The sequence below is a fragment of the Coprinopsis cinerea genome (assembly GCF_000182895.1).
Source record: "Coprinopsis cinerea okayama7#130 chromosome 12 map unlocalized cont3.12, whole genome shotgun sequence".
Classification (NCBI taxonomy): domain Eukaryota; kingdom Fungi; phylum Basidiomycota; class Agaricomycetes; order Agaricales; family Psathyrellaceae; genus Coprinopsis; species Coprinopsis cinerea.
This window is the reverse complement of record NW_003307533.1, coordinates 1,400,835-1,414,380: the sequence shown is the minus strand read 5'-3', so window position 1 is coordinate 1,414,380 and position 13,546 is coordinate 1,400,835. Positions and strand designations below refer to the sequence as shown.

General features: G+C 52.4%; 4 protein-coding genes across 4 annotated transcripts; 2 read left to right on the top strand and 2 right to left on the bottom strand.

Annotated features, from left to right (window-relative positions):
• The first annotated feature begins 144 nt into the window (after nt 1-144).
• On the top strand, nt 145-3,666 carry CC1G_06506 (Arg-6 protein). The gene is made up of 7 exons (XM_001835051.2): nt 145-304; nt 447-732; nt 786-1,177; nt 1,238-2,222; nt 2,434-2,679; nt 2,731-3,416; nt 3,467-3,666. The coding sequence occupies exons 1-7, from the start codon at nt 182-184 to the stop codon at nt 3,518-3,520; spliced, it is 2,772 nt and encodes a 923-aa protein (XP_001835103.1). The 5' UTR covers nt 145-181; the 3' UTR covers nt 3,521-3,666.
• Nucleotides 3,667-4,805: 1,139 nt separating this feature from the next.
• Nucleotides 4,806-8,427, top strand: CC1G_06504 (hypothetical protein; the record flags this gene model as incomplete). The annotated part of the gene is made up of 12 exons (XM_001835049.2): nt 4,806-5,300; nt 5,357-5,730; nt 5,790-5,809; nt 5,878-6,026; nt 6,090-6,205; nt 6,259-6,500; nt 6,554-6,584; nt 6,638-6,918; nt 6,973-7,112; nt 7,168-7,656; nt 7,714-8,066; nt 8,127-8,427. The coding sequence occupies 12 exons, from the start codon at nt 4,806-4,808 to the stop codon at nt 8,203-8,205; spliced, it is 2,769 nt and encodes a 922-aa protein (XP_001835101.2). The 3' UTR covers nt 8,206-8,427.
• Nucleotides 8,407-9,177, bottom strand: CC1G_06503 (hypothetical protein). The gene is made up of 2 exons (XM_001835048.2): nt 8,569-9,177; nt 8,407-8,507 (listed from the first exon to the last, which is right to left on the bottom strand). Exon 1 carries the CDS (start codon nt 9,143-9,145, stop codon nt 8,633-8,635), a length of 513 nt encoding a protein of 170 aa, XP_001835100.1. The 5' UTR covers nt 9,146-9,177; the 3' UTR covers nt 8,407-8,507; nt 8,569-8,632.
• A 659-nt stretch (nt 9,178-9,836) lies between these two features.
• CC1G_06502 (hypothetical protein) lies at nt 9,837-11,978 on the bottom strand (the record flags this gene model as incomplete). Its single annotated transcript, XM_001835047.2, has 6 exons — nt 9,837-9,951; nt 10,008-10,397; nt 11,390-11,511; nt 11,568-11,731; nt 11,802-11,833; nt 11,893-11,978. The coding sequence occupies 6 exons, from the start codon at nt 11,976-11,978 to the stop codon at nt 9,837-9,839; spliced, it is 909 nt and encodes a 302-aa protein (XP_001835099.2).
• Between the last annotated feature and the right edge of the window lie 1,568 nt (nt 11,979-13,546).

Here is a 13,546-nt window from a genome sequence, read left to right as displayed (position 1 = left end):
ATATAATCCCGTGTGATGTGGTGGAAGTTAGAGTTAGAAGGAAACCCGTGTGTAATCGCCACCGGCCGACCATTCAAAGTTTTTCCAGGGTCTTTTAAACCTCCGCCGCTTTCCTCCAAACCACCACCTACACCCCCCGAATTCTGGCGAAATGTTGTCCTCAGCCTCTGCAAGGGTCCCAATGAGGGCGGCAGCTCGTTTCGTCGCTGGACAACGACGACCAGCTGTTGCTGCGGTCCAAGCTGTTCGCAGAACTGTTCCTGCGACCACCAGGGGCGTTCAGTCTGCTGCTCAGACAGACAGGGTGAGTTTCGTTTCGTTGCGTTCTCTCCTCCAGAAATAGGACTGTTTCTGGCTTTTGAATACCCTTTTCACTGGGGTTCTCCGGTGGAAAGTCATAGGCATTTCATTTTTCTACCCGAAATGACTCTGACAGTGTTCAACAGGACACCATTACCCGACTCCTTTACTCCATTGGTACCAAACGCGAAGTCGAGCGACACTTGCGAATCTTCTCTTCCTCTTCACACCCGTCGCAACCAGCCAAGTTTGCTGTCCTCAAGGTCGGCGGTGCCGTTCTAGATGACCTCGACGAATTGGCTTTGAGCTTGAGCTTCTTGTACCGTGTTGGACTCTACCCCGTCGTTCTTCATGGCGCAGGACCTCAACTCAACGACATCATGGAACGGGAAGGTGTCGTTCCCGACTACATTGACGGTATTCGGGTCACCAGTGAGTACAATCGCTTCCTCGACGTCAAGCGCCTCATTCATGCTTGATTGCAGACGCCAAGACCCTGCAAGTCGCTCGCCGTGTTTTCCTCGAGCAGAACCTCAAGTTGGTCGCGGCTCTCGAAAAGCTCGGCACCCGCGCTCGCCCCATCACCTCTGGCGTCTTCAGCGCCGACTACCTCGACCGAGAGAAGTATGGCCTCGTCGGAAAGATCACCAAGGTCGATAAGCGCCCCATCGAAGCCTCCATCCGCGCCGGCGCACTTCCCATCCTCACCAGTCTTGCGGAGACCCCTGAAGGTCAAATCCTCAACGTCAATGCCGATATTGCTGCTGGTGAATTGGCGAAGGAACTCGAGCCCATGAAGATTGTCTTCTTGAACGACAAGGGTGGTCTCTTCCACGGTGTGACGGGCGAGAAGTTGGACGTTATCAACCTTGACGAGGTATGAATTCACGCGGGCTCAGTCAAATGTCGGGCCACGAGCTAATGGTTCCTGTTGTAGGAATACGACCAACTCATGAAGGAACCTTGGGTCAAATACGGCACCAAGCTCAAACTGCGCGAGTTCAAGGAGCTCTTGGACCACCTCCCACGCTCCTCCTCGGTCGCCGTCATTAGCGCATCCTCTCTCCAGAAGGAGTTGTTCACCGATTCCGGCGCTGGAACTCTCATTCGTCGAGGCTACAAGCTCTTCAAGCACTCTTCCATCGAGGAGATTGGCGCCGACCGCTTCCGTCAAGTTGTCCACGACCGCGACCCCGACGTCCTCTCCGGATTCAGCTCCGTCACCGAGGTGCTCAGCTCGCTTAAGAAGACTCCTTACACCATCTACGGTGATGAGCCCCTCGACGTTGTCGCGGTTGTCTCTCACCCCGAGGGCGAGATCCCCGTTCTCACCAAGCTCCTCACGACCCGCCAGGGTGTCTTGAACAACGTGATCGACAACGTTTTCGACAAGATCAAGAAGGACCACAAGAAGTTGTTCTGGACTGCTCGAGTCGATGACGAGAACAGGGCTTGGCACTGGGAGCGTGCAGAGGGCAGCTTTACCAGGAATGGCAAGAGCCTGTTCTGGTACGGCTTGAGGGATGTCGATGAAGTCGAGGATGCTGTCGAGTTGTTCGATAAGCGAGGAAGGATCGAGAGGGCGTACCTCCCTGTCGGACCTGCTGCCTACAAGCACGACCCCAAACCCACCCCTGCTGCAGCAGCTGCCCCTGCCGGCGCTCGCGCTTACTCCACCCTCGCTCGCAAGGCTTTCGGCACCACCCCTGGATCGAAGAGGGGCTACGCTACCGCTGCTCCCAGCCAACCCAAGGCCAAGAAGCTCGCCTTGATTGGAGCACGAGGATACACCGGACAAGCTTTGGTATCGTTGTTGAACAACCACCCCCACATCGAGCTCACCCATGTGTCGTCGAGGGCCTTGAAGGGATACGATTTGGAGGGGTACAAGAGCAAAGGATTGGTGGATCAGGCCAGTCTGGGTGCGTGATGGATTTATTTGGACGTTTTATTTCGCCCCCGCTTTATATTCCATCTTTCCCGTTTTGTAATACCGGTGGAAGGACGGGGTTGTATTAGTGTTGTGTTCTTTCTCAATTCGTGTACAATGTGGTCGTAATACATTCTCCTTTTTCGCTTTTGATCTATGTTCTGGGGTGCACTGTGCTCATCTGGTCTCTTTTTCTCCAACAGGTAAAGAAGTGATCTACTCTGACCTCTCCGAGGCTGATATCGAGAGGATGGAGCGCAACGGCGAGGTTGATGCTTGGATTCTTGCTTTGCCCAACGGTGTTGGTGCTCGTTTCGTCCAGGCCATCGACAAGGGTGCCAAGGACCGCGTGGTTAAGGAGGGGGAGAAGAAGGGGGTTATCGTCGACTTGAGTGCCGACTATAGGTTCGAAACCCCTGGAGCCAGTGAATGGGTTTACGGGCTTCCTGGTATGTTCTAGCTGCATGTTGCTACCGCGAAGTGCTAATCAGTGCGTTTAGAATTGTACCAGCGCGCCCCTGTCCAGCAGGCTACCCGTGTCTCCAACCCCGGATGCTACGCCACCTCTGCCCAGCTCATGATTGCTCCTCTCTTGGAGTTCATCAAACCCGGCACCATCCCGACCCTCTTTGGCTTGTCTGGCTACAGCGGTGCGGGCACCAACATGGTCGAAGGCAAGGACGGCGGTCGTCCGCAGAGCGTTCCCAAGCGGACTCCCGAGAGCTTGGGCGGTGGTGTCCTCAGCTACTCGCTCACGGACCACATCCACGAGCGCGAAGTGGGCTTCCACCTCTCCCGCCTCCTTCCCTCGGAAACCACCACCTCTCCCACCGGCGTCCCTCTGAACCAGAAACTCAAGGTCGGCTTCGTGCCCACCGTCGCCCCATGGTTCTCGGGTATCCTCATGACCGCTTCCATCCCCCTCTCCAAGCGCTTCTCCGCTCGTGATGTTCAACAGCTGTACGCTGACAAGTACAAGGGCGAGAAGTTGGTGAATGTGTTCTCGCTGAACGAGAAGGAGAACAAGGAGCTGGGCAGGTCGGGTGTTGTCCCGATGCTTCAGGATGTGGAGGGCAAGCAGGGGTGGAGTGTGGGTGGATGGGGAATTCATAGTGAGGGTGAACGCGTGGTTTTGGTTGGTGGATTGGATAATCTCTTGAAGGGTGCTGCTACCCAATGCCTGCAGGTGAGTAACTTATTTTCTTTCCCGCGACGAAATGCTGAATTTCTTGGTAGAACTTGAACCTCGCTCTCGGCTTTGACGAGTACACTGGTATTCCCCTCGATTAAGGGGTGCATTTGCAAGATCTAATAAAAGGAGGAACCCATATAGAAAAGTCACCTAGATTCGATTAATAGACTTTAACTATCTACATAACCTTTGCTTCCATCTGTATCCCGTGTTTCTCTCTTTGTTCTCGTTTCGATACCATAAAGGAGATGGAATTTCCAAGGGCAGAGACGGGAGAAGGTATATCAGATCGAGGTGTGCCTTGCCGCCATCTATATATCACAACCCGTCGTCAACGTCTGACGCGTGCCGTAAGTTCTCTGGCCTGCAGTCTGGAGACCAACTCCCTTCTTTTTCTCGTTCGTGTTCGACCAAATACCAAAAACACTGTAACGGTGAACTTTCCTTACTAGAACCACCACCACGACGGGAATCTGTGAAATCGCTTATTCGGTCGCAGTTCAAGGAACCAGTGTGAAAGGGGTGTTGATCGCTAGTCTCCGTGACTCGTGGCGAGCTCGCCCACAGTTGGGACGCGTTTTGGAGACAAACTGAACATAGCGGTGAGGACCAGGACGCTCAAGTGGTACGACAAAGACCTGCTTAACCAAAATCTATGCTCAACAGCCGAATCCAGGTTCCAAAGCCATGTCGACGACGAGGCCAAGGGTGGCGCCGTCCGAGAGCTCAACGCGCCTTTCGCGTTCGACAACCAATCGATCGTCGACGCTAAGCAGCTCCTCTAGACTCTCTGCAAGCCCAACAAAGCCAAGATCGGGGTCCGCAACGTCTATCGCCAGCACCAACGCGACTGTCCGGCCAGGTGGTCGGGACAGCTTGAGTTCGAGCCAGAGTTTGAGTTCGTCCCTATCTAGTGCTCGGAGTTCCACCAGTAGAGCCAGTGCTATAGCTCGCTCGCCCAATGCGACACCTGTCCCCGGTCCCCAGCCTACCCCCTCAACCACATCCAAGAGGAAGTCCCTGACGTCTGCCGCGTCCCCGACGAAGATGGCGCAGAGACGGACATCTGCTCCAGCGTCTCAAAGCTTGACGGGTGCCGTGTTCTCCGTCAGCGAGCTCCAGTCGAACAGACAGGGAGGGTCGAACCCAAAGACGCCGTCACCTCCTGTAACTCGGTCAGGACGCGATGGAGGGGCGCCGCCGTCTACTGTAGGGTCGCTCCGGACGTCTCGAACGCTGTCAAACGGATACCAGCTCAACTCGCCTCCCATTCCAGAAAACGTTGAAAGCCCAGCTTCCCAGGACCCGCTAGCAACCCCAGCCCGCCGCCAACGCATCGTGTCCATGATCTCACCTGGCAAACACGGCAGCCCCGCTAAATCCATGCACAGACCGAGCTCCTCGGTGTCCCTGCTCTCTGCATCCACCGATTCGCCCATCATCAGTTTGACTTCACCAAGCCCCAAGGCGAAACCCACCCCTTCGAAATCATCAACGCTTCACAACCTCTCGACTCCATCGCCAAAGGCAAAGGCTGGTTTAAGTAAACTCGGCAATGGGACCCCTGTATCTGCGTCCTCCAAGAAGTCGGGGCTCAATCAGGGAAGCAACTATTCCCCTTCGCCCAAGAATGTCGGGAAGAGTCCCTTAAATACGCCTAGGTCGACGCCGATGAAGAAGTCGTGGGCCTCTCCGAAGGAACACGATTCGCTGTTTGACGAAAATCTGGAGCTGCAGAGTACGAGGATTATGAGCGGTGGTACTGGGACGGCTGTTGCGACGGATGATGGGCTGGGGAATGCACTCTGGGACTATGGGGACGATGATATGACAATGGAGATGGTGACCGACATTAACGACGGGGACGTTGACGAGGAGGTGAGTGGACCATCCCCATTGGCTTCTTTCCGGAAGAACCAATATTCTCTTCCTAGATGAGTGCTGCCCTAGATGGCATCCTTGCATTGCACACTCGGAAAATCCTTCACTACAAGCGTCTCTTAGAACGGGCTCAGGCATCGACAGCTGCACAACTGCACGCACTTCAAGCAGAAGTGCGGATGCTTCGCGACAACAATCAAAACGCTGGTGCTGCACCATCGTACCACCTTCTTGCCGATCCCGAAGCAGAGGGCCTGTGCGTCTGCGGTGGAAAGAAGCGCAAGGGCTACTGGGCTGCGTATCGGGACGACCTTGACGAAGACGATGATACAGTGGATTTGCTCACTGCCATCAGAGGAGGATCTTTCAGCGAGGTTGAAGTACGGAAGGCGCTCCGGGGCCTTTCTCGGGAAGAAAGGATGAGATTGTAAGTCTTCCCTTTTTTGCTTCTTCCCTATCTCTTCTAATCGCAGCTGTACCTTGTAGGATCGGAATTATATTAGACTGTGAGTCCCCCGTATCCTCTTCTCGAACGCGATGGCCCTCATTTCCTATCCTTTTCCTCCCTGATTAGCCTGCCTTCCTGGTGACATTAGCCTTCAGATCCTCCTTCTTGAAAAGTATCAGCGCTCGACGTTTGATATTCTTGGGCATCTGGCTCCCAATGTGGCCTTCCAGATTCTTAAGTATCTTACCGTGCCCGAGCTGCTTGCCATTGAGCCGGTCAGTCCCTATTGCATGTCCATTAGCATATCAGCTGGAGTTAACGTTGGGATGATCGGATAGGTTTCGAAGAAATGGCAAGAAATGGTACACCACCCAGCCATCTGGAGGTATCACTGTCTTCGTATTACCGCCCACGATCCTGTGCCACTCAAACCTCCTGCGAAGCCGGAAGGATGGTGCGTGTGCTTCTACCATTTTAATCTCTTTCGAAGGTCTGACTTGGGCGCAGGGAACCGCTCTACCGCAATCTGCATCATCGTGAATCCAACTTCCACAATGCCCTCCCACAATCTATTCGATTCCTGAATGGACACACCAACTTCTGCACCACACTCTTGTTGAGAGGCAAGAGGCTCATCAGTGGTAGCTACGATGAAACCATCCGTTTCTGGGATATCGAGACTGGCGAGATGAAGAAGTGCTTGTCGGTGAAGAAGCCAGTCAGCTGTGTCGACTTTTTGGCGGAAGAAGGTCGGTTGTTACATGTCTGCTTCGTCTTAACCGTTGCTGATAGTTGTCTACAGAAGTCTTTGTCGTTGGTTTCCACGACGTTGGGTGAGTTTTCCGCTTGTCAGCTTTCCTCAACGGTCTCTGACCTGTGCACTCAGACGAGTTCATTTGTTCTCTTCTGTGACGTTCACCCCTCTTCAGCAACTCGCCGGCCATTTGAACGGTATTCGCGCTGTCGCATTGTCATCCAAGAACCTCGTCTCGGCAGGAGCGGACAAAGCCCTTGTATGCTGGGACTGGCGAGCTGGTACCAAGATTGTCCGTTTCGGTCAGCAGACAACCGTGAACATTGGCGTGCAGCTTATTGCCAGTGGTGAAGAAGAGGGCGAACGCGTCGTTGGTGTCACCATCGATGGTATTGTGCGGGTGTTCTCGATCAGTGCGTCGCCTTCTTAGCTTCGTGTACTCCTCCAACCTGACGGCCGCTTTGCAGAGCGAAGGGAAATGATTTCGCAGTTCAAGCTTTCCGAGCTTGGCTACGGTGATCCTGTCTTGAACTCAAAGCTCGCCAACGTTGGTGCCGCGCCGAACAACATGTTGCAGTGGTTCGCAGCCAAGGGTACTCAGATGACTGTGTGTAACGCCACCCCCAACTTGACAACGGTCATTCAGCTAATGTATCGTTTAGTGCGCGACTAAGTCTGTCATTCTCCACCTACAATGGCAAGAAGGCGAGGACAAGCCCGCCATGGTCCAATCTCCCACTGCAATGTCGGCAAGTACAGGCCCTCCTAGCAGCTTCACAGGCAACCGCCGTCGCACAACAGGTGGACTCGACCAATCCACTGGCTCCAACACGCTCGCAATGTCCACTCCTGCTCGACGCATCTCACTCGCCACGTCGACTAGCGGTAGCGTTACCAAGGGAGGTAGGCTGAGCGTCAGCGGAGCCAAGTCTCCTGGCTACATGACGCCCAGCTTGTCGCCGAGGAACAGTACACGGTCACCTGGTCCGTTGTTTGCTGTCAGGTTCGGGCAGGCTGCTATCCTGACTGCGCCGCCCAAGTTGGTGGCGATTGTTGAGACGCCGGATGTGGCTGTTGGTGCTGTTGATCCCTTGAAGAGGCGGGTTGTGACTGCGACTAGGTTCAGCTCGAGAGCTGGGGCTGATCGAAGAGTTAGTGGCATTTACTCTACTCTTTTTTGACTTATGCTAACGATGTTCGATTTGTAGATCTTCTTGACTACTCATAGAGAGAAGGAAACGACTGGACCTGTCTCAACTTCTCAGGTCAACGACGATATTGACGAGGACGACGAGGACGCTGACCTACGGGCTATCATTAACATGGGATCTCCCGCTAAACCTCCAGCTCCCACTGTCGAGATCAACTCGGATATTACAGCGCTGACTGGTGCATGGTCGGCTATTTCTGGGTTGAGTCCGAACGACAATGTGCGCCCGAAGGGTCTGCTGGGACCGTTGCCTGCCAAGTACAATGGTCTCGCCACGCCTGAGAAGAACCCGATGTCGATGCAGTTGAGCCACGAAGAGGTGGTTGTTGGATGTGCTGATGGAACGATCTAGTGCGTATTTCTCTTGCTCTGATACTGGGGACAACAACCTAACCCACGTCCCTTTCGCAGCGTCATGAATTTCTTGGGCTACGACTACCGTAAAGATAAAAAGCAACCTGAAAAGGCTGCGGACGACTTTGAAAATTAATGCCAACTACCTCCCATAGAAGACTCCTGTCGCTTTGTCAAGTAACTCGCTCATGTCGTTTTCTTTGCGCCTTTTCCTTAGCCTACTCTAATGTTTTTACGCTTTCTAATGACTCCCTCTTCCGTTCAAGGCAGGGCCGCGATATGATTTCTTTCTTGAATCGGATGGACCTTCCCTACGACCCCTATGATGCTTTCGATTGATCTGCGTAATAGTAATATGATTTGGATTTGAATAAACTTTCGCTGAAACTACAAATACAGGTTTTTGTTACAGGTCATATGAAGCGTCCGTGTTGTACACTGGATAAGGTATCCGGTCAGAAATATGGTTTCGAGGTCGAAACCTAGAGCAAGTACTCACAGGTTATGCATTTATGCAGAACAACTCTTGCGAGAACAAACCCTTCACAAGAAAAACGCCTTGATCATAGTCTTCCTGCCTTCGACTTGTTGTCAGGTCCTTCATTACCGCTGCTTGTCTGAGGGCCTTTCTCCTTCGCCCACTCCTCTTTGCCTCCATATCGCAGTCCAGGACCGCCCTCAGTCTTGTAGGTATTGTCGATATTCTGATATCCTTCCCTCTTCCCTTCTTCGGTGGTGTTCTCAGGTCTCCTTCCTTCAGCAAGGTTCCTCTTGGCGGTATTAGGAATATCCTCGTTTGGTTTTAAGACGTTGTCAGAGGTGGTATCGATGCGGTAGACGCTGCTGTCTGAGGGCGGGGGTGTACTGTCCACGTCGTCTTTGGCGTACGAGTCCGTCGTGTGCTGGGTATTCTTTTGCGGCTCGCTCGTGTTCGTGCCCGTTGTCAAGGCGAGGCGGCGGGGTGTACAATGTAGTCCGCGACTTGAACGAGAGATGGGAGCGGTTGCTGCGAGGCGCTCGCCGCCGTTGCGCACGACGAGCGCGAGGAGGATGCGGGTTCGGGCGGGGAAGAACATTGTGCAGGTCACGGTGTGCAGGAAAGAGTTGGCTGGGTTTGCGATGGTTTATATTTGAAGAAGCAGAGGGCTTTATGTGAGTGGTTCACTCTGTCTGGGAAAGGAAGGCCGTTACGCATGGACCACTTGCCTTTTTGAGTGACGTCATTGGCGGGGTCGGTGGGGCGCGTCGCGTCGCGTCAATTGGTGGCGTCTACGCGCTCGGTGCTTGGCGTGGTCAGGGGAGAGTGAAGCCAGAGAAGAGAAGAAATGCTGGGGAGTTTTGTCCGACCGGACTTCCGGTGCTCGAACCCTGAGGGTATCTGGAAATATGGGTAAAGTGCTTGGAATCCAGTCGGTTGGATGCTGTCGATGTTGTTTGGACTGCAGGAAATTCGTCATGGATCGTCGCAGTGTTGGAGCAGCGCCACCTTTTCATGAGGTTTTACACGTTACGCTTTCCGGCTGCGGATGTAAGGCCAGTACCCGGTAGTATAAGTACTGTACAGTATGACGAACATTGATATTCACCGCAGGGATACAATCGTTACAAGCTGCAGAATGGAATCCAAGGTAACATGTCTTCCTCGTTCCCAAGTGGGGAGTTACTTGTCGACGTTCATGAATTTCTCTGCGTATTTACAAGTACATAGTGCTGTTAAATGTCCAAAGTACAGAATGTGAATTGTCCTTTCTGCTCTACGGGATCAAGTTACAAGGATGATGAAGGGCCTGCCTTCGTTCTATTTCTCAGCGAAGCACTGTCTGGCCAGACGGCGGACGTAGGCGTATGTCCCAACACACCACTCGGCTCGGGTGCTGACGAGCTATTCCAAAACCATGTTAGAAGGTGGGTCCTACGAAGAACCCTGAAGCTACGTACCTTTGTTTTACAACGCTTGAGGATGATACGTCTCTACAAGGTGATTCCGACGAGGATGCCGACTCAAAGTCTCTAGAGCATCCCTGTACGAATCCCTCCTCTATATCCGGGTTCTCCTCCCTCCGTTTCTGCAGTGTATTCCTACTCGAATGCTCAACATATACAGCATCACATGCGGAGTGTCTCTCACTTCCCAAACCGAGATCTTGCTGAAATTCGTCGAAGATGGACGGCACTGGAGTCGAAAACCTGATAGGACTTCGACCACCTACTCTAACTGCGTTTCCGTTCGCCACGAAAGAAGGGAGACCATCTGAATTTTCGTCGTCGTTCGGGGCTTGGGCCGCCCTTAGTGCCAGGATGAATCGAGCGGTTAGGAATCCTGATAGTCTGTATACCAAAAGTCAGTAAACTCGGGAACTCGAGAGGGGATTTGCGTTCAGAAGTAAGCGAGACGCACGGAAGCTTCAGGCCGTTGAGAAGCCGGATTACTATGGCATTTGACTGTAAATCATTTTTAGATGAGGATTACAGTAAACGGAACGGGGACGTTTAGAAAGACGTCGCGTACCCAAGCTTTCTGGAATGAAGGGTTAGGAGTGTTAGTGCCAATAGCCTCGCGATGGTTCTGCAAAAGCCTTACCCAGTTCAAGACCAGTACTGAAATGGATAACAAAGCAACTCCCCTGGTTAGTACCTCGACTCAGTATGGTTCAGTCATTTAGGATACCACTCGAGACATACGAGATGTACAGAACACCTGGAGATTCCAAAGGAACGCGTCAAGTCAAGGTCCATTTGCTAAAATACTATCCGTCGCTCACCCTGTGCGAGAATGACGTCGCTCACGAAACTGTTCCTGGGAATGAGATCATCCAACGCCATTATCTTCCTGGCCTCCCTCGACGTCCTCCATACACGAAAGGTGGCGAGCGCGAATGCAGAAAGATCGAAGAACAGCATGCATGCTGCTATCGCTCCTCGAACTGTAAACGCAGAAGCGCTCGAATCAACTTCTACGTCTCCATTGTATCGCCTTGTACTACTCACGACTGGAAATGGTGGGAAGTGTTGATGAGCGAGGTGCAATAAGACAGGATATGAGTAACCTTACCCAGGCATCACATTGTCACCGTGACATCTTACGAAAGGTGTCCTTATCTAAGTCAAAGAACACGCCTTTTATCACCCGTTTATCCGAGACGATATCGCAGACTTACTATGAGAAGAATCAGAATGACCGCCCCAAGAAGGCATAGGAAGCCTCCGACGACTCTTCGTCTGGTGTGGTAGACGGCGTATGTCCGCGAAGTCCAAACAGCTTCGGTTCGTTAGTTTGGAAACTCTTGAATACGCCAAGGTAAGCGCCCAACTCTGCTCACCGATGATACCGAAGTGGCCGAAGATGCTCAAGACGGACGAGATGGTGTACGCTACTCGACAACTTGGCGCGATTCGGACCACGGTCAGCGCACAATGTTCTGTGAACAGGGTCGAAGACATACTGGCCCAATGCAAGTCAGTACAAGTGATGCCAAGAATGGGTAGGGATTTACTCACCCTTGTACCATATCTGTCCTGCAGAATGGCGTACAAGTAGATGACATTCGCAGCGAGTGAATATCGGCAGCAAATATAATAGATCGTCGACGGTTTGAATTTCCCAAACCAGACATAGCGGATTTCGTCCTTCAAGGTTAGGAGGTAGTCGTAGTACAGTAGTACTACCCGCCCACCAGTGCGTAAGTACTATGAGCGTGAATTTAAGAGACGTTGGACCTGCCTCCGACTTACCTATGCTGATAAGTTGGACAGTCATTTGAAGTCTGTGCGTGACATAGTGAGTATGTACATCTCTTCTCCTCTGCCGCTTAAGGCGTCTCACCGTCGCAGTTGCATGGCCTTTTCACAGGCCGGAAGGCCCTCCAGTGTCAAAGGCGCAGCGCACGCAAGTAGTCGAAACCCCGACATATCATCAAACGTTGAACAAAGTATCGATCAAACAAAGGTTCAGGGGGGAAAGAAGTAAAAAACAGAAACCTTGATTCAACGAGGTCGGAAAGCTATTTAAGCCCTTCTTTCTTCACGGTCACCCACACCCTTCCTGTCGAAATGCCATGAACAACACGAGTACACGGGAGGTTTTACACAGCCGATGTTCCCATCTGGGAGTTGTGAAAGAGAGATCAGCTTCGACTGAATGGTAGGCATCTACGCCTTCCCTTGTTGGTAGTGGGAACATCGTGGAATGGACCTCTGGACCCCTCGTGCCGCATTCGAGAGCGCTTAAAGCGCCTATAGCGTTTTCTTTTCCGGGTTCTTTAATTACGAGTGTGATTGGAGTTGGGGAATGCGGTGTAAGTGTCTGATTTCTGGGTAGCTATATAGCAGTCTTCTGAACCTGAACATGGAAAGGGTAGTATACAGACATCCGAAGTTGTGCCAGAAGTAGACAGCTCTCTCCGAATGGGAGAGTATTTCTAATCGGATTTGGTGAGACTTTGCTGTGCCCGCGATAGCGATACGATGATAGTCATCTCCGCTGTTCGCACCGCAAGTGTTCCCTAGAGGTTGTAAATTACCTAGTCAGTAAAGGATTGACGTACCAGGCCAGGGCCGTTTTGTATTGCAAATCAGGGGGGTGGACCCGGAGAGATCGGTTGCGTCGCGGCTCGCTAGGTCAATCGTGCTGCATGGCGTGAGTGTCCTGGAGGTTTGATTCGCGGTGATAACAAGTCGACGACTCGGATGTAAACCAGAACGTCACAGCATAGAGGCTTCCAATGATTAGGATGACGCCCTGATAGAACTCGAAAGAACCTCTTTTGGTGCCTATGAAACACAGTGGATTAATAATTGGAAGCTGATAAGTAGGAGAATGCATATGACTCGGGCGGTGATGCTGATATACACCTCTCAATCGTGCGTGCCTAGCGGTACGGATGCGGGGTATGTGTAGCGGAAGATGTACATAGCTTGACAGGCAATTCTCACAGAGCTGTTGTGTCTGAGGATCTTGGCAACGATTGAGTTCAAGGGGACTCTTCCAAGTCAGAACGGCCGGGATAGGCGCCCATTTTCTTTGGCCGATCACCATTACGCACGTGCTCTTCGGAAGAGGCACGACGTTCAGCTTCAGCTCTCATATTCATAGAGACACGACGTATCAAGAGTCCAGCAGCTGCAGAGGCCAGAGGGTTAGACCATCCGAGAGAGCTTTGCGCCCGAGTTGTTTGCATTTCGAAGCCACTACTAAAGTCCAAATAAGCGCCGAAAAAAGTGTCACTCGGTAGGATCGTACAACTTTTCCCAAGCGATCTGACATATTCCATCCGTCACGTCAACACTGCCCTTGAACTTCTTACCCTGTGCCCATTGGCCCATGTACTTCGCGAAGGTCGTCGCCCTTCTCACTTTGAGTCCCAAGTTCTGTAAAATGTGACGTGACTCGGAATGATATTCCGCAGGTAACGAGGCAAGTACAGTGGGTGAGGATGATGATAGCAAGTAGTTTCCCCTCCTTCCTTACCTCATCGACC

What these genes read in the sequence shown, in the direction of transcription:
- CC1G_06503 (XM_001835048.2), bottom strand. Translation starts at nt 9,145, where the DNA reads ATGTTCTTCCCCGCCCGAACCCGCATCCTCCTCGCGCTCGTCGTGCGC.
- CC1G_06506 (XM_001835051.2), top strand. Translation starts at nt 182, where the DNA reads ATGAGGGCGGCAGCTCGTTTCGTCGCTGGACAACGACGACCAGCTGTT. An exon ending in ACGTTATCAACCTTGACGAG is followed by an intron (nt 1,178 to 1,237) that starts GTATGAATTCAC and finishes TTCCTGTTGTAG; the next exon opens with GAATACGACCAACTCATGAA. An exon ending in GGTGGATCAGGCCAGTCTGG is followed by an intron (nt 2,223 to 2,433) that starts GTGCGTGATGGA and finishes TTTCTCCAACAG; the next exon opens with GTAAAGAAGTGATCTACTCT.